Raw genomic sequence first — 20,428 nt, 5'->3', positions numbered from 1 at the left:
AATATAGCTCAATAACTTAGATCAGTTTTCAAAATATAACCACACAAATAAAATTTATCTGTTACTAGTTTTATTTCATAGTAATTGTGCCGCTTCCTAATCTGGATTTCCAGTTCTTCAGGCAAAATCTCCTATGTCACTGCCTTATACTGACACCTGCTGGAACGTACTGGAATTGTACATTTTTCATTGCGTTATCCAGGCAGTTAATTTTGTACATGGGAAAGAATACGTGGAAGATAGTATTTCAACAGCAAATAATGGAAATTTTAATTTTCTAAATGAAATAAGTAACATTTATTCTAAACATTGAAATTTTCATGGTATCTTTAGGAAATTATAAATCAAGAAGTCTTCCTAAAAAGCACTTCTGATGGTAATTTATCCAATGACCTCAGTGACTTAACTTGTGCCTATTTGCGGTAGAATTAGGAAACTAATTAGCAACTTTCTCCAACACTTGACTTTTGCTGTTTCATACTTTGCATTAACTTAATACCTTGGACTTTAGAAAAATATTTGGTTTTGTGAAAGTACACACACAAACAGATCAGGAAAATGACCCTGCTCTTAAAAAAAGAAGGCTTTATATATTCATACTGGTAGTTAAAAAAATTAAATAGCATAAATTAGTGAATGAGCTTTTCTTATCTATTATCAAAATTGCCTTTTCATGAAAAACATAAATGTTTTACTAGAATAAACTTATCCATTGAAGTGGAGCAAAACACAACACACTGAAATAATTAGGTTTACAAATCTTTGTAACTGAATTAAGTTCCATTAAGTTTCAATTAACTTCTTATGCAAATAAAACTCTTGTAAGTATTTCTGAAAAGAATACCCCACTACCTGAATCTGTCTCCCAAAACTTCCGGAAAAAAAAAAAGTTTCCAGACAGCAATATATCTAATCGGCCAAATTGTAAGAAATTACAGTGTGATATAATAAAGTTAATGGAATACTGCTTCCCACCTCAATCTGCTGCCATATAAGCATCATCTAGATGCCTGGACATGCCATATTGCATATCATCAGAAAAATAATATTTTCTCAGAGGCAGTTGTTTTGATCACAAATGAGTTTGGGCAGCTAACAGAGCAACAAGATACATTCTTGAGAACGGTACTAAAAATATGATAGGAAGGAGGAATATAGTACTGCGGTAGTGTAAAAATTGCTATTATAACTCTCTCCTTTTACATCAAAACACTCTAATTTTGACAAAAGTAATGACATAGTATCAACATAGTTTGAATAAAACAAAACTATGATCAAACATGTAACAGCTGACTTAAAAAAATACAGCAGCTGATTGAATGCTTTATGTTCAGGATGACGTAGTATTAGAAATTTGCAACTGTCAAACAAGTTGCCTCCTGTAAGTCTACTTAATTCACCTATCCAAATGAAATTAAATTATTCAAGTGTAACTATAATATATGGAGATTCAAGAATATAGGGGATGTTTTATGATGAAATTCAGTCTGATCATTTTTTAAAAATGTGTTTTAATTGTTTTAATTGAAAAAGCAATTAGCTATAAAACGATGGAACATTTTTTAAAAATCTACTGAAAGATTATTTGGCATTCTTCTTTTAATTTTACTAAAATTTACATAAGATTAATGTGCCATTCAATATTAAGATACTGCAAAGTATCAGAGAGGTAACAGGTCTTAATGAATGTAGTAGTTTTGCTATCATATTTTCTCCAAACATTTCACTAGCCCATCTCAGAAGACAAGATTGTGTCAATTGCAAAATAAACTATGTACTAAAACTAAAACCTGTTTTAGATTTTTAAACAAAATGTAACTAATGCAATTCACTTTAACAGCTTTCCCAACCAGTTACTAAGAAAGGGAATCTTTCCTTGATAAGAACCTGAAAGATTAGTTTTTAAAGCCTGAGAAACAGTAGAATTGTCAGACACCGAGATCCTTATTTTCAATCACTCAGTTACCTTACAGAGCTTCTGATACCGAGGAGAAGAAACTGCCATCCTTTGTAAACGATGCAACAAAACCACAACTTTCTGCAGAGACGTTCTCACCACAGCCATCATTTTAAGTTTACCACACTTCTGGAGACACCTCAGAATTTGCATTATAAATGAAGAGCAACGATCATTTCCTCCCGGTCACTGGACAATGATTTGTCAGTTCTCTGAGCATGCTCGTTTCCAGGAAAGCATTTGAAAGATACAGGGGGTTAGGTTCTAGGAAAAAGGAGGCTAGTATTCCTTCAACTTCTCAATTTAAAAAACACAGACAAACGCCACAGAGAAAGCCCCCCAGCAGATGCTCACAGGCAGCACTTGCTCAGCCCGGCATGGACAGAAATGAAGGAAGTTGTCGAGCAGCCAAGCGCTGCCGGCTGCGGGAGAGGAGTGTGCTCAGTAGCCAAAGAGGATATTAAGTGAAACATTAAAGCTGCAGATAGAAAGCGGACATCCCCTGGGAACAGGGATTCAGCATATCACCGCCACCACCATGGTGCATGCCCTGTAGCTGGTTTCTATTAAGAGAGAATGGAGCATTCACCCTCTCTAAAGAGGGATACGTTCACTACCCAATAAATGCAGCTCTAGCTGTGCTCTGTCAATTAGTGAACAGGAGACCCTGTTATAAATCTTGAGAAGAGCAGAAGGGTACACCTGACTCTAATGACAACAGCCCATACATTAAGTGCTAAAAAATCACCCCCAGACAGGTCTCAGCCCAAGATCACCTAAAACAAAACAAAACAACAACAATAAAGCAAAACAAAAAAATACTTGCAGGGGTTATGTGACTAAGATACCCTAAAAGCAGAGCGATCCAGTGGATTCTCATCTGCCTGCCTAGAAGGAAAGCCATTAGAAATGGAATAGGTTAGGATTTGTCTAATTAAACAGCTAAGTTAATAAAAAATGAAAAGTCTGTAATTGACTACTGAACATTCCAAATTGCCACATTTCCCCTTAGACAGCATCTTCATTATCTCATTTCATTTGCCATAAAGCTGTTTTAATTTTATGAATAGGAAATATGAGGCCATAATTATATCATATAAAAATCCAGTACAGAATTTTGGGGTTTTATGTGTATATACACACACTTGAGACATATTCTCTACTGCAGCCTGAATACTATTACAAATATCAACTGGGGTAAAGTAGTATCAGGAGATGTGCAAAATAACCCTGGGTGATTAAATGACTGGGTCAAAGAGCACAGCCAGAAATAGAACCCAGATGTTGCTCATTATCAGTGTCCTGCTCAATCTGGTAACTGGGCTAATGCTGCAATTTCACCTCTGTCTAATGTTGTCATGATTCTTTAAAAGAAATGCAGTATTTTCAAGTATTTGTTTTTCCTCCTTTACTTCATTTGCCTTTCTTAGTCCTTCATGTTAGAACGATTTAAGATCCTATATTGTGTCTTACAGAATGGTGTTTATCAAGCAGTGCTTTGCTGACTTTATTGGGTCTTATAGAACTGTGTTTATCAGGCAGTGTTCTGTGGACGTCTGCCTGTATCTTTTTTCCCTGCAGGTCCATACTGAGAATCTACACTGCCTCCCTCTGGTGAGGCTAACATTGCCACCACATCTGTGTAAAGCCAAAAGTGGAGAGCATATTCAAAGGATAGAATATAAAATGTTAAGGTATTTGGCAAATAGATAGAAATAGATTAGTGATTGTTCAGAGGGGAGGGAATTGGCGGGGAGGAATGGGAAATTGCTAGTAAAGGGAAGGGATTTCTTTTTGAGGTAATGAAAATATTCTAACTTGATTGTAGTGATGGTTGTACAACCGTGAATAGACTAGAAACAAATGAATTGTAAAATTTAAATGAATGAACTGTATAGTATGTGAATTATATGCCAAGAAAGTTGTTGTTAAATAAGTATGAAGCTATAATTCCTGTCCTAGAACCAGCAGATGAAGTCCCCATGAGATAGGCACTCACCCCTCAAACACAGTGCTAAGCATGGAGGTGAGCACAGGAGAAAATCTAAAACAATCTATAATCAAAGTTGCATCTATGGAACAAGAGGATGAAAATGAGGCTAAAAGCAAACATAGGAGATAAAAGTGTAATAATCCTAAAACATAAATTATTAGAGAGCAAAACTAGCCACCCATGACAACACCACTCCAGAAAGGCAGCAGGAACTCAGGATTTTACCCAGGAAAGAATCAGAGCATCTCAATTAATTGGTAATGCCAAATGTAAAGCTAAAATTTTTAAATATAATTAAAAGAATAACAATCTTTTAGAATATGAACATGCACATTAAGAATAAATGCACTTGAACTAATAAACTAGTTGGAAGTCAATAATGGGCTTTCATACAAAAGCAAAAAATAAAGTTTCTTCATCTTTGGCCAAATACTCTTACCTGAATATAGATTCACGGTGACAACTGCATGCCAGGTATCTCCTCCTGGATGTTATCCAATGCTTCATTTCAACAAAGTCAAAATGAATGAAATTCACCATCCCCCACACATTTCCCGCTAACTTGCAACGCTGCCCTGACATTTTCTTCTATGTTCCCAGTCTTAGGCTCTAACACCACTTGGCAATCTGACTTTCCCCTTCCTTAGTCTATGTATACTATTGAGTCATTAGATCTACTACCCCTGCCATTGTCTCCTTTCTGGTAATTATCACCTGTAGCCTGGATAGCTACATGAGTATCCTAACAGGCCTCTCTTCTGTCACTCTTGTCTAGTTCAAGTCCATTCCTCATACCATCAGCTAAATTCCTATAAAGCAAAAATCCCATTGCATCACTCTTGTTACTATCCTTTATGACTTCTCTTCATTGCCACTGGGTTAAAATATAAATACTTGCATAGCATTTAAGACCCTCTATGAGCTGGACTGCTCAGTTCTCAAGGAGCTTGTCTCTCCTGCAGGTCTCCAAAGAATCGGCTTTTCTCTTGCCAAAAGGCCTCTGCTGGGGAATAAATCCTAACAGCCTTGCAGCAGGGCAATGAAACATAGATGCATAAATCCAAATCATCATCCATCCTTAAAAGAATGGCATGTATCATAGCATACTCCCAAAAGTCAATCATCTTCCATGTGCTTTAGAACTATCCTTATCAAAATTCACCCAAGATTCACCTTCAACTGAACATAGAATAAACTGCTTTATCTTCATGAAATTCTCCCATGGCCTTGGATCTGGTTGTCACAAGACATGAAGCAAGTATAAGCAGTGAATGCGTCAGCTAAGCAGTTCTACATACACATCCTGTGCATGCAGCAAAGATACACCAAGCTCCTTATTCCATTTTCCTTAGTGCACAAAGACTGTGCACCACCACCACCACCACCACCACCACCACTGCCACCACCGTGCCTCTAGAACTTTTCTGTTATGGTTTGCCATGCTTTTGTACAGTCATTTTCTCCAACAAACTTGTCTCCATTTCCAAAAAAGTTTCTACTTTAAATGTCTGTTCACTCATACAAAACGAGAATCATTAATATACAACATCATAAAAAAATTAAAATTCTCTTGCCTCAGAAAAACTCAGTAAAAGGTACTAAATCTCTAACAATCATCTATCTACAAGGTGCTGAAAATAAAGCCATAGAATTTTTTAAAAATAGAATGGAGAGAACACTTTAAAATTAAGAGCATTTAATAACAAAGCAAGGGAATGAAAAATCATGCAAATTACCGTAATGTGAATCATTCTAAACATAAATGTACATGTTTATCTTTAAACAAAGGAATTTTAGTAGACCCTTAGTAAATGTCCTCTTTATTACTTTCTACCAGCCAAAAGAGACTATTTTTAGCAACACTAAAGTAATAATGTATTATATTTTATAAAGCATTATAACATATTTTAATATTTTTATCAGCAACCTTTCTTTCTTGATGCTGTTTGCCATAAGTAATCCTGTGCTTAGTTATTTTTATTTTGAAAGATTTTAAACATTTCTATTTACATTTGTCTTCCACTGTTTGAATATTCATTAAATATTGAGAAGAGTCTTAGCTATGGTGAGAATATATCCTAAGATAAAATGTGTCAGAAGACATCATTAAACTCTAGAACAGGCCTGTGTTTTGCTGGTGCTCATTACTAGGGTTCATTTAAAGCCTCCTTTATTCATTGTGTATAAACTGTTACCTACTCAAGTGCACAGCCTAGATAGCTACTGAAGTTAAAACCATTGCATAAATTAACTGTGAGCATTTATAGGTCAGGCTTTTTCTTGTTTAAATCATAAAAAAATAAATAATCTAGCATCTAACCACACTTAGAGTCCTCTATGACCTCCTAAAATACAGCTGATGGCTGAATATTTTATCAATTAACATTTATAGTGACCTCATAAGGCTCGAAAGTGTGAGTCAAAGGAACAGATTTAATTTTGATACTTGCCTGGTCACGCTCTTTAACAAGTCACAAAATGTATTGTGCAATGAATAAGATTCAAGCAGCAATGTATTTAAACAGAAATTTTCAACAAATGAATCTTAAGAACTGAATAGTAAAACACCATGAGTTTTCATGCACAGGGACAATTTATAAATAAGCTCATTCCAAAAAGATCTGTTTTTCAAATTGTGTAACTTTTCAGTGAAAATAATTTCAAACTTAAAGAAAAATTGTAAGAATCAGAGTAGTTCAAAGAAAGACTCTGTATCCTTCATCCAGATCCACACATTTGTTGACATTTTACAAAACGGTCTTTTGGATGTTTTAAGAGAAAAGGGCTCCTAAGAACGGATTTAAAAAAGGTTTCAATGCTGAGTTTCATAACGGTGAGTCAAGGTCCAAGGACAGCAGTCAGTATTTACTTAGGATTTGCACACAGGGCACTGCGTAGGCAACAATATGGATGATACAATATCTGCCCTTGAAGAACCATGTGACCAACTGGGACAAGTGGAGACATGTATCAAAAGACAGTGGAGGCCAGGCGCGGTGGCTCAGGCCTGTAATCCCAGCACTTTGGGCGACCAAGGCAGCTGGATCACTTAAGGTCAGGAGTTTGAGACCAGCCTGGCCAATGTGGTGAAATCCCATCTCTACTAAAAATACAAAAACTAGTCGGGCATGGTGGAGCACACCTGTAATCCCAGCTACTCAGGTGGCTGAGGGATGAGAATCGCTTGAACCCAGGAGGCAGAGGTGGTAGCAAGCTAAGATCACACCACTACACTCCAGCCTGGGCAACAAAACAACAACAACAACAAAAGACAATGGAACACGTGTTCACAAGTACATCAGAAATAATAGTTGTCAGACTGATGTGAGCATGGCATGGCACAAAGTAATCAGATGTAATACTATGGTTGACAAGGAGACTTCCCCATTGAAACAGGTTTTTGTTTTGTTTTTTGGGGGAGTGAACAGACAGTCTCGTTCTGCCACCCAGGCTGAAGTGTAGTAGCGTGATATTGGCTGACTGCAACCTCTACCTCCTGTGTTCAAGTAATTCTCATGCCTCAGCCTCCCAAGTAGCTGGGACTACAGGTGCACGCCACCACGCCTGGCTAATTTTTGTATTTTTAGTAGAGATGGGGTTTCACCATGTTGGCCAGGCTGGTCTTGAACTCCTGACCTCAGGTGACCTACCCACCTTGGCCTCCCAAAGTGCTGGGATTACAGGCATGAGGCACCACGCTCTGCCTGAATCAGATTTTGAACGGAAGGTTCAAGAGCACTAAAGCAGAACTACTTGAGGGCAGAAAAAGATTCAGATGTATTTCATAAGATTCCTCATAATGTTTGTAAATGAAAAGTTTTATATTAGCACATTTTGTGTAGAAGAAATATTTGAACCTCAGACTACATATACAATCACAGTTATCAAGCTAATGCCATAAAAGTAATACCATCAAGCCTACTATTCTTAGTTATAAACTAAGCCATAGAGCTTTTGCAGCTTTTATATTAAGTATGTATAATAAATGGAGAAAGAAACACTTCACATTAAGGGAAAATGCCCTTATAATTTAGGATTCAATAAAGCTAACCATAATAGGGATTAAAATGACAAAAAGCAGAATAGCTGTGAGCCTCTAACTCTAAATAAACAATTATTACTCCCATAAAACAAGGTGGGTTTTTTCCCTCTAACATTAAGTAAAAATATCTAATAGAGCTTATTTCAAGAAACCTATTATTCACAGGAGAGCACGGATTTCGTAAGAGAATAAAGTGACAACCTCACCTTTTAAGGGTAACACATTTGCATGCAGAGGGATCAAAAGCGCACAGGGCAAACACAAGTACTGGTGTGGTTTCCCATGCACTTACCTGCATCTGCTGTTTGAGTTCCCTGGCCAAGATACTATCCTGAAGAGCATTCTCCCGATGAGAGGCATCCGCAAGCACATTCACTGTGGTCTCTGCTTCTTGGATCCACTTTAGGAAGTTTTCCAGATCTCTGCGAGAGGCTTGCACCGTCCTCCACTCAGCCTCCAAGGCGTTCTGTCTGTCAGCAATACTGAAAGTAACAATATGACAGCATGGCTCCATTACTTACGGTGTGACATTCCACATCACGCATCCCCTACATAAAAAATTAACAGGCAGCCCCCAAAAGACCTTTTATTCAAGTCACCATAGGTAACTGGGAGATTTATTTGTATGTGTGTCTTGAATAATCCTTAGTGGGGGGGTCATGTGAATTCTGAGAAGAGTGAAAGGGGGAGAGCCATAAAAATATTAAAATCACATCCATATCATAAAATAATTATAACTACATTTTACAGCTCATAATTGTAAGTTAAATTATTCCCCCATATGTTGTAGGTCAATACAAAAGGCCATTGTATTCATTCCGTCACTGAATCCTACCACTCCTTTAAGGATTAAATATTCATACAGTCAGTGATTATATGAATATTTGTTGATACTGCCTTTATGTAAGTCAATAAAATTGCCTTTGTGTTGACTTACATAAAGACAATATCAACAAATGCTCATACAGTCAGTGGCTAAATGAATTCTAGGAAGAAATAAAATCTGAAGAAATATTTCAGACAAAATAAAAATAATTGAAGCAGCTGACTTTATATATTTTAAACAATTCATATCTATACAAGTTGGTTTCTTATTTAGTAATATTTAGAATGCATTGGACAAATAAGCTTCTATAAACCCTTCATTAAATCTACATCAAAATTAGAACACAGAGCTATCTTGGAGTTATATGAGTTAAGAGATACACACACCTGTAAATTCAACATTTAAAACTTTATGTTCTTCAGAGCTCTATAATAAGAAAACAACTCAATTTTAAAAATTAGTATCGATAATTTCACTCCTAGGTATTTAAATCTAAGAGAACTGGAAATATTTCCACAGAAAAACCTGTACACAAATGTTTGTAGCAGCATTATCTATATAATGGCCAACTAGTAGAATCAACCTAGATTGACAGAGAAATTAATAAACAAAATACACTATATCTATACATAGAATATTATTCACCCACAAAAAGGAATGAAGTGGCCTGGCGCAGTGGCTCACGCCTGTAATACCAGTACTTTGGGAGGCCAAGGTGGGCGGATCACGAGGTCAGGAGATCGAGACCATCCTGGCTAACATAGTGAAACCCTAACTCTACTAAAAATACAAAAAATTAGCCGGGCATGGTGGCAGGCGCCTGTAGTCCCAGCTACTCAGGAGGCTGAGGCAGGAGAATGGCGTGAACCCAGGAGGCAGAGGTTGCAGTGAGCCGAGATTGCGCCACTGCACTCCAGCCTGGGCGACAGAGCGAGATTCCGTCTCAAAAAAAAAAAAAAAAAAGGATGAAGTACTGACACGTGTTACAATGCGGATGAACCTTGAAAACACTATGTTAAGTGAAAGAAGTTAGACGCAAAGGGCCACATATGGTGAAATTCCATTTATATAAAATTTCCAAAATAGGTAAATTCATATATAGAGAGAAAGTAGATTAGGTGTTGCCTAGGATTGCACGGTGCAGGACAATGGAGGCTGACTACTAATGGTATGGGGTTTCTTTGGAGGATGATACATTTTCTGAAATTAAGAGTAGTGATGGTTACCCGACATGGTGAATATACTAAAAATCCTGATGAATTTTGTGATACAGCAGTCCCTCCTGATCTGTAGGGGATACATTTCAAGATCCCCAGTGAATGTCTGAAACCACAGATAGTGCCAAACCTTACAAACACCATGTTTTTTCCCATGCATCATACCTATTTTTACATTATAAATTAGGCACAGTAAGACACTGATGATCATAACTAATAATAAAATTGAACAATCATAACAATATACTGTGTAAAACTTCTGTCAATGTGATCTCTCTCTCTCAAGATTTCTTTTTGTATATACCACAGGTAACTGAAACCACAGCAAGCAAAACCATGGATAAGGGGGGACTACTGTATACAAATTGTATCACAGTAGACATCAGCATATCTAATACACTTTATTTACATGTATTTTTTCTCTCTGTCCATCCATTCATCCATCTATCCATCTGTCCTTCTATCTGTATATATACATAGAGGGAGAAATGTCTGGAATATTAACTTAATATTCAAACAGCTATTTTTGGGTGCTGGGATTTAAGTTGGTTTACTTTCCTATTTGTACTTTTTGGCATTTTTATTTTATTTTATAATGATGCAGTATCTTTTTTAACATATTTTTAAAAATGGGCAAAAGATTTAAACCTATACATTACCATAGAAGATGTTTAGATGACAAGCAAATGAAAATATGCTCAGCACATTAATCATTAGAGAAATGTAAATTCAAACCACAATGAGACATTGCTTCATGTTAAAATGGCTTTAAGAAAATGACTATACCAAGGGTTGGCAGGAATATGGAGTAACTGCAACTCTCATACGTCACAGGTAAAAAGTACAGCCATTTTGAAAAACAGCTGGCAGTTTGTTATAAAGTTAACCACACATTAATGATACAACTCAGCAATCTTACCCCTAGGTATTTATCCAAGAGAAACAAAAACATATGTCTAGGTGGGGCACAGTGGCTCATGCCTGTAGTCCCAGCACTTTGGGAGGCCGAGGCAGGCAGATTACTTGAGGTCAGGAGTTCAAGACCAGCCTGGACAACATAGTGAAATCCCTTCTCCACTAAAAATACAAAAATTAGCTGGGCATGGTGGGGCATGCCTGTAATCCCAGCTACTCGGGAGGCTGAGGCAGTAAGAATTGCTTGAACTCAGGAGGCAGAAGTCGCAGTGAGCCAAGATTGTACCACTGCACCCCAGTGTGAGTGACAGAGTGAGACTGTCTCAGAAACAAACAACAACAAAAAAACACCACCATATGTCTATATAAAATCTGTATGCCAGTGTATATAGCAGCCTTATTGGTAATGGCCAAAAACTGAAAACAACCCAAATACCAACTGGTATTACATACAGATAGACAAAGTTTTGTACAGGGATACAATGGAATACTATTCCACAATAAATATAAGCAAACTTCTGATACACGCAACAACTTGCATGGAATCTCACATGCATTCTGCTAAGTCAAAGAAACCAGACACTAAAGACTACATACTAACATTCTGTTTATATGACATTCTTGAATGTCATCAACCTCAGCCTAGCACTTACTTCTTAACCTGCAGAATCAATTCAAATTTCCTCGCCTGGAATTTAATTTCTTCCATAATTGATCCCAGTTTACTTCTCCAACTTTATCCCCTAGTTTTCTTCAATACTCTGTTTAGGTAACAGTGGTGTGCCCCTTTTTCTCTAGGATATTCTTAATATTGTGTCCACAAGAAAATGTTATATCCATATAAAAATGTCCTGCTGACCCTCTCCATTTATCACAATCCTACCACAATCCTACCACTCCTTTAAGGGTTAAGGACTACCTCTTCCAGAACATTCCATCCCAGTTTGGTTTCCTTGTTATGAGTTAGTAAAAGGTCAATAATCCTCTTCAAACAACGATTAATCACATGAATCCTGGAAAAAGGCCTTGAATGATGATCTTGTTTCATTCTTAAATTGTATTTTAACTACATTCTATAGTTTTCGTATCTTTCCACCCATTCTAAAACTGCATTTCAGCAGAACTTTTTATACCTTCATACTTTTTATACCTCCTATTTATACAAGTATTTACAAAATGACAATCTTTGCATAATATTCCTTTATTTTATTTTATTTTATTTTAGAAACGGAGTCTTGCTCTGTCACCAAGGCTGGAGTGCAGTGGTGTGATCTCAGCTCACTGCCACCTCTACCTCCCAAGTTCAAGTAATTCTCCTGCCTCAGCCTCCCAAGTAGCTGGGATTATCGGCGCCTGCCACTACACCTGGCTAATTTTTGTATTTTTTTAATAGAGACAGGATTTCACCATGTTGACCAGGCTGGTCTCAAACTCTTGACCTCAGGTGATCGGCCCGCCTCAGCCTCCCAAAATGCTGGAACTACAGGCATGTGCCACCACGCCCAGCAAATTTTTGTATTTTTTTTTAGTAGAGAAAGGGTTTCACCATGTTGGCCAGGCTGGTCTCCAACTCCCGACCTCAAGTGATCTGCCTGCCTCAGCCTCCCAAAGTACTGGCATTACAGGCTGAGCCACTGTGCCTGGCCATGCTATGTATTTAAAATTAGCTCCTACACTTAAACAATTTACAAGAAAAAATCAAACTACCAAATCAAAAAGTAGGCGAAGGATATCAACAGACATTTCTCAAAAGAAGACATTTATGCAGCCAACAAACAGATGAAAAAAAGCTCAAAACCACAATGAGATACCATCTCACACCAGTTAGAATGGCAATTACTAAAAAGTCAGGATACAACAGATGCTGGAGAGGATGTGGAGAAATAGAAATGCTTTTACACTGTTGGTGGGAGTGTAAATTAGTTCAATTATTGTGGAAGACAGTGTGGTGATTCCTCAAGGATCTAGAACCAGAAATAACATTTGACCCAGCAATCCCATTACTGGGTATACACGCAAAAGATTATAAATCATTCTACTATAAAGACACATGCACATGTATGTTTACTGTAGCACTATTTACAATAGCAAAGACTGGGAACCAACCCAAATGCCTATCAATGATAGACTGGATAAAGAAAATGTGGCACATATACAACATGGAATACTATGCAGCCATAAAAAAGAATGAGTTCATGTCCTTTGCAGGGACATGGATGAAGCTGGAAACCATCATTCTCAGCAAACTAACACAGGAACAGAAAACCAAACACTGCATGTTCTCACTTATAAGTGGGAGTTGAACAATGAGAACACATGGACACAGGGAGGGAAACATCACACACCAGGGCCTGTCAGGGGGTAGGGGGCAAGGGAAGGGAGAGCATTAGGACAAATGCCTAATGCATGTGGGGCTTAAAACCTAGATGACGGGTTGATAGTTGCAGCAAACCACCATGCACATGTATACCTATGTAACAAACCTGCACATTCTGCACATGTATCCCAGAACTTAAAGTAAAAACTTTTTTAAAAAACTAAAAATAATAATTGAATTAATTATAAAAAATAACTCCTACATACCATTTTTCAAGAAGCTTCTAGATGTCCCCCACAGAACTCAGTTTGCAAATCAAGAAGGAGGAAGATACAAGAAGCATAAAAAAGAGATCCAACCCAGGGAGAAGCAAAGGGGCTCTCCTGTTAACGGTGAGAGGAGATCACAGAAAAGAGGGTGTGAATCCAAACTGCAGCACGTATGGGCTGTCTTCAGCGTTGCCACCACTCTGTATTCCTGTTTTAACGTGACAAAACTTACAAAGGTTACACTCAGACAAAATGAGGAAATCTCCCCAAAGAAGAAAACAAATAAATCAAAAAAAAAAAAAAAACAAAAAAAAAAGGCAAAAACAAATGAATAACATGAAACTTCCATGAGATCCAAGAAACAGGGATTCTAAACTAGGAGCAAAGCAAATACCCAGCATGATGGCTGTGTAGCAGGCCTAGAGAGCATGTCTCCAGAAGAGATGTCACCAAGGACCAAGGAACAGTATTAGAAGTGATAGCCTGCTTAATGTGACTGGCTTTGTGGAAAATTGTACTGTCAGGTCACTGGAAAATGTGGGAGGGATTAGCAATAGATGCAAAGAAAATTAGGCATATAAAAATAAGGCAATTATTAATTTCAGGTAAAACAAACACATAGGAAACAAAATTACAGTAAACCTCAGTTTTTAGCTGGTAATAATGTTTGGACAGGCAAAATAATGTCAGCACTGTATATGTATTTACCTAAAACTCAATGACGAAGCAGGGAAAAGAACAGTAGCATCCCTAAGCAACTTCCTATGTATTTACCAAAATAGGATGTCAGCAGACAATGTCTAATACTGAAGAATTGAAAGATGATGGCATACCCATTTTATTTAGAATATGGAAATGTAAAAATGATAGAAGAAGGTAAGGAGAATAGTTGCCTCTAGGAAGGGGACTGCAGTGAGTCGAGAGAAAAGAACTATATTCTGTTATAAGCCTTTCAGTGCTTAGTGGTTGTTGGTTTTTTTGTAATCATAGGCGAATATTTTTTTAATTTTTAAAATTTAGAAGTTACCCACTAGAATTTGAGTGGTTGTTGTTGGTGGTGTTTTATCCTTCCCCAAACCCTGCCCATATTTTCTATTTTTAAAACATCAACAGAAAAAACATTAAGAATAGCCAAATGAAGGCTGTGCTAAAAAGGCACTAGAAAACAAAGATTAAAGGAGTGCACATATGCAATCAATCCACTACAAACAGACAATTCTCCTTTAAGAACATTCAATATATAAAATTTAGTCATTAAAAAATTTAGTAAGGTCAAACACCTTCATTTCCTATAATCAGAATTCTCTTTTATTATTTAAGAATATTCATATGCACATAATAGGTTATATGGCAACAGCTAATGTAAAAAGAGATCATTACAGATTAATTCTATTAAACCCTGAGAATGTCCAAACTAGGGAAAAGGACGCAAATGTCTAAGAACCCTAAGGGTAAAGGCAGATGATTCTCTTTATATGACAGATATTTAGATACCTAGCAAGTATAAAGGATGAGGCTAGGAGGGGAGGTAGACAAACTAAGGTCATGCTTCAAAGGAAAAGTGAGCTAAGAGGACCGTGAGCACTTGGCCTCAGACAGTATTCCACTGCGTACAGTAACTTCAGCAGCACACTTTGGTGACCAGTGGAACATTCTCATTCCAGAAGTTAGACCACCTATTGACAAATTATCTACTGATCATCAGTGGGAAAAGAGATACTACTTTAAAAATATTCACTTTGTAGGAAGCTTTCGGAAAAACAAATTTTAGTTGTTTTGTAAGAGATGTCTACTTTGTTGGTTATATAAGTAAAAAAATATGGATTTTGGTTTAAGGTAGACAAAGCTCCATCGCTCACTAGCCACGAGTGCTTGGGCAAGGATTGTCTTCATCATCCCTAAACTTTGCCTGATACACACAGGTTTTCCATGATCTGACTCTGGCTCACCTCCCCAGGAGGCATCTCCCCACTCCATACTTCATATGTTGTTTATCTATAAAAATGAACCAATTATTAATCCTCTGAGCGGTCACTACCTCTGTCACATCCAGAACTCTACATTTTACTTTTTTTATCTTAAATATCCTCCTGCTTCTCTCCTCCAGCCTCCACTAATTTTCCCCATCCCACCTGGTTAACTTCTACTGACCCTCCAGACCTGGGTGCAAACACTTTCCAAAACCATGGTACCTTCCCCAAGGCATCCGATAGTTTCCCCTACCATGGCTGTTGGTGTTTCATCACTGCTATCATAAATAACCATAAACTTTGTGGTATAAAGCAACACAAGTTTATTGTCTTACAGTTTTGTAGGCCAGTGATCAACACGGGTCTCCACTAGACTAAAATCAGTTATCAGCAGGGCTGCATTTATTTCTGGAGGGTCTAGGGGTGAATCTGGTCCCTCTTCTTTTCCAACTTCTAGAGGTTGCCACGTTCCTTGACTCATAGCCACGTCCTCCACCTTCAAATCCAGCAACAGCAGGTAAAGTCCTCACATCACATCTCTCTGAACCACTCTTCTGCCACCTCCTCCACTTTTAAGGGCTCCTGGGATGAAATGGGGCTCACCCAGAAAATCCAGAATAATCTCTTTGGGGGACACTTTTCTGCCTTCCTCATTGTATCTCTGATCATGACAGTAAGCAATTGTTTTCTTGCCTGTTTAAAGCTGTTGCTCATCAGTGCACCCAGTAGGACCAGGACCTACATACAGTAGCAACTCAACAAGTATTTATGGAATAAACTTATACGGCAATAGGAATAACATCTCCATATTGCAGCAATATTTTAAGGAGAAAATGAGGCATACACATATAAATGTATCAAGATATAGTGAATACTCAGTAAATATTTTCCCTAACCTCATGTAAGAATTTGGTGAAATACTAGGAAATTAATTTTGCTTATTGCATGCAAATGTGAAATTTAATGATAAGTGTCCTGGAATTTTTTTTAATGCATATATAGCTGGTATCAAATTTTTATCATAAACTTAACTACTAAACATAATGACTATACTAAAAGTCAAACCCTACTTATAGCAGTTCAAATTGTCTTCATATTATTATAATGAATGTATGTGTTTAAATTTAAAATCATAGCTTATGTTATTTTATATTCTGATTTTTGAAATTAATATAATTTATATAAAATTTCTAATAGACTATAGCTTAGTTGTTTCCTCCACCTCCAGTTTATTTTTTCTTACTTTTAAAAATTAGACCCTAGGCTAGAGTATGGTATACTCAATATTACAAGATTTTTTATCCATTCTCAAGGAATTCCACATGATTTATCATAATATCATAAGTCAATAAAATCACTGAAATTAGAGTCTCAGGAACACGTATTCATACTTTATTACACAGGCTAATATACCCCCTTTAATGCCATTTGTGTACACTGCTCTCAGAAGACAATGACCTAATTCTATCACCTCCACCATTTGCTAGCTGTATGGTTTGGGGTAAATCATTTCAAATCTCCAATTTATTTATTTCATCCTTAAAATAAGGGGCTTGTACTGGATCAGTAAATTACCCTTTTCAAAATCTCCAGAGATCCTTTTAAAACTACATAATCCATCACAGAAATCACAAAACCTACTAGAAGTGTTCCTCCACTCTCACCTCCATCCCTAGTTTCAAATTCAGCTTCATTAAGAATCGCTGCATGTAAACGAAAGGTGACCGGCGGGAATAGATGAGTAGTGTGCCGATCGCAAAAAAAGGTTGGGAAGCATTAATGTGGAAGAGTTCTAAGATCGCATCCAGCACTGAACTTGCATTCGTCTATGATTCTCAATGTAGATTTTATATTTGGCAGTTCTGACTGCTACGTCTCAAGAAAGATCAGAACACAGCTAGAGGACGTATTGAGAAAAGTAACGAGATAATACAAGGGAAGGAATGCTGTTACAAGAAAAGAAATGATTTTAAGATTAGGAATTTGTGGCTAGAAGACAAAGGCAAAGAAAACTTTTTTTAAATCTTTTGTTAAATCTACAAATCACAAAGAACACAAGCTGAAAACCTAAAGATACAACATTTTAAGTTTAGAAGGGTAACATTAGCAGAAATAATTTTTTTTTACTTCAAACAGAAGAAGTAACAGACTATAAAAGTCTTTACTGCAAGAAATGACACCAACTAAAAATATAAATAGCTTCCCATAAAAGATTTAAGGACATCCACGGGTGACAGATTTATAATACTTTACATTAAAGGAAAGTAGGATTTTTTTAAATGTAAACGCTTAGCTTTAAAAAGATATTTTTGTAATAAAAGCAGCTAAGACACCCTATAGCTTATAGTCATTTTGTAACACAATAAAACATGACATACTTGCCTTTTTAAAATGTTATTTTAAAGATGTTAAATAATACTTGATATTTTAAGCTACAAGATATATTATTTAATCAATTGTGCATTTACTTATAATTGGTCAAAAGAGTATTTGAACATGAGTAGATATGTCTCTCTTTTTAAAGAGTTTAATGAAAAGAGCATCTCAGGAAACCCATCAATGTGTGTTGCCAAATTTTGGTGTGCTCAAAAGGTGACCTTTACATTAATATAATATTTAAATACATTTATCTCTTTTAGAATGAAAAACAGCAGCATCAGTAGTTTGAGTGGCAGGTAGAAAACTTACAATGAAACAATTCCTTAAACTTTTCAGTGAGCACCTTCACAAGGTAATTTTGTTCTTTTAAATAATATTCACCTGGGAAATACATTAAAGCATGCTGTGGGGAAAAATGCAGTTGAAATGAAGAATCAGTCACTGCACGTATTTCCAAAGATCTATGGTCTTTTAGTGACCAATCCTGGTTACGTAGAGGATAGATCGTCATCATGATATTTGAAAATTCACTGCATGGGACTCAAGGAGACCCCGTCCTAAGCTGCTAGCCCCCACTGACACTCCCACCACAATCCCCTGCTGCTACCCCATGACCCCTGCCCACAGCCTTGTGAACCCAAAGGAGCATCTCTCCCGGGGCTGTGATTGTCAGGAAATAAATAGTCAACACCACAGAGCCATTTCCTTGAGAGGATCTCCCTCACCACATCCTATTTCCCCTTTAGTTAAGTCACTACCAGATATTTGGTCTTCATTAGTCAACCAATATTGAACCATAACTCCAATACCTTCCCCAGTCTGCTCCAACACACTCCCCCAACCCTTCTTCCACCATGCTCTAGAGCTCCTCTTCTAGGATCGGCAGACTCTGCTGTAACTTCCATCTCCCCAGACCAATCCCTTTTTGTCTTCACTGAAACTAGTTTCCATAGGGCCATTATTTCTCCTGCAAACTTTTTGGTTTTTCCAGAGTCTGGTTCTGTCACCAAGGCTGGAGTGCAGTGGTGTGATCATAGCTCACTGCAACCTCCACCTCCTAGGCTCAACCAAACCTACCACCTCAGCCTCCCTAGTAGCTGGGACCACAGGCATGTGTCACCATACCCAGCTGATTTTTGTATTTTTTGTAGAGAAGAGGTTTTGCCATATTTCCCAGGCTAGTCTGGAACTCCTGGACTCAAGCGATCCACCTTCCTTAGCCTCCCGAAGTGCTGGATTACAGACATGAGCCACTGCATGGGGTCCCCTGCAAACTTTTCATGAAGTCTTTTCCTTTTTCTCTCAGATCCTTTATGCCTCAGTTTGAGAAGCTGGAATAAGAGTCCTCCCTGCTCCCCACTGCTACCTCCAGGTTATTGTTCACCCATCTTCCAGGCAAAATCCCGCTGTGGAAAGCACAACACATGTATCCACTATGTTCCTATACTGAGCTTCAGGTTCAGGAGCACTGTACACAGAGGTTGACCGCTGCCTCAGTGAGGAAATGAAGTTTGAAATCCAACTCAAGGTCTGTTTGCCAAGCCATAGCTCTAGTGAGGGACGACACTACCCAGAGAAAGGGACACATTAGACACCATTATGCACCAGAGGCAATCCTGTTCTCCTCTCATTTCCAAAGATCTTACTCTTCCCTGCTCCCTCTTTCTCCCACTTCCATCTGCATACTTCTTCATTGCCTCATTGAGTAGATGAATGCTATTAAAGAGTAGTTCAACAGGGCTACCTTTCCTTACATTTAATAATATAAACCACAAATAGGCACTCATTACTGCCCAGCAATACCATAAATTTACCCTAGAAAACTCTCTATCCCACTCACAAAGATCTGATCTTAACACTCAATCCTCTCTCTTCCAACTTCTCTTAGTCCCACCTCCAACCTCACTGACAATGTGCTTGATGGATCATAAAGCTCAGTTCTTGCACGGAGAACCTTTCATCTTCCACCATTAATGGCCTAGTTCATGTACATCTAAACTCACCTTCTCGTTGCCTTTTCTGGTCATAATGAAAAATGCATTCCAGTTCTTACCAAACCCAATTCTCTAAATCTCACTTTCTTATCTTCTCAAAGCCTTCCTGTCCTTTCTTTGTCCCCTCTGCATTTAATCACCAGTCTCTCATCTAGTGGGTCATTCTCATAGGCACACAAACATGCTTTACTATAATCCATTTTAACAGAAAAGTCAATCGAGTCTCTTAACCCTACAGCCCCCACGCTAAGCACTACCTAATCTCTCCGTCCATCTTCACACAAACTTCTCTAAAATTGTTTCCATAAACTGTTCCTACTTCTTCACCTTCATCTCACTCTCTAGCTTCCGGCCACATTACTTCCTCCAAATTGCTCTTTCCACAATCACCAGGAATGTCCAAGCTGTGGAATTCCCAAAATCGTGTGCTGTGTCATCTTATTTGATTATTCAGTCCAATTCAGTCCAGTAGATCATTCTTTCTTAGAAACATTCCCCTCTCTCCATTTCCTCTAAGAGTTATTTTCCTCCCTCTATTTCTGAACACGA

At 37.6% G+C, this 20,428-nt stretch overlaps 1 protein-coding gene across 4 annotated transcripts in view; it reads right to left on the bottom strand.

Moving 5' to 3' along the window:
- UTRN (utrophin) overlaps window positions 1-20,428 on the bottom strand; it is a 516,343-nt gene that overhangs the window by 267,592 nt on the left and 228,323 nt on the right. For 3 of the 4 annotated variants that reach the window (XM_055266343.2, XM_055266390.2, XM_055266360.2), the window contains exon 50: window positions 8,285-8,474. In XM_055266343.2, coding sequence (XP_055122318.1) covers window positions 8,285-8,474 — 190 coding nt within the window. Of the gene's footprint in view, window positions 1-1,966; window positions 5,012-8,284; window positions 8,475-20,428 lie in introns of those variants that run through there. The other variant, XM_055266399.2, reaches the window with a different exon arrangement.

This window comes from Symphalangus syndactylus, chromosome 2, assembly GCF_028878055.3.
Source record: "Symphalangus syndactylus isolate Jambi chromosome 2, NHGRI_mSymSyn1-v2.1_pri, whole genome shotgun sequence".
Taxonomy (NCBI): domain Eukaryota; kingdom Metazoa; phylum Chordata; class Mammalia; order Primates; family Hylobatidae; genus Symphalangus; species Symphalangus syndactylus.
The sequence above is the reverse complement of the archived record's forward strand: the minus strand, read 5'-3'. Positions and strand labels throughout refer to the sequence as shown.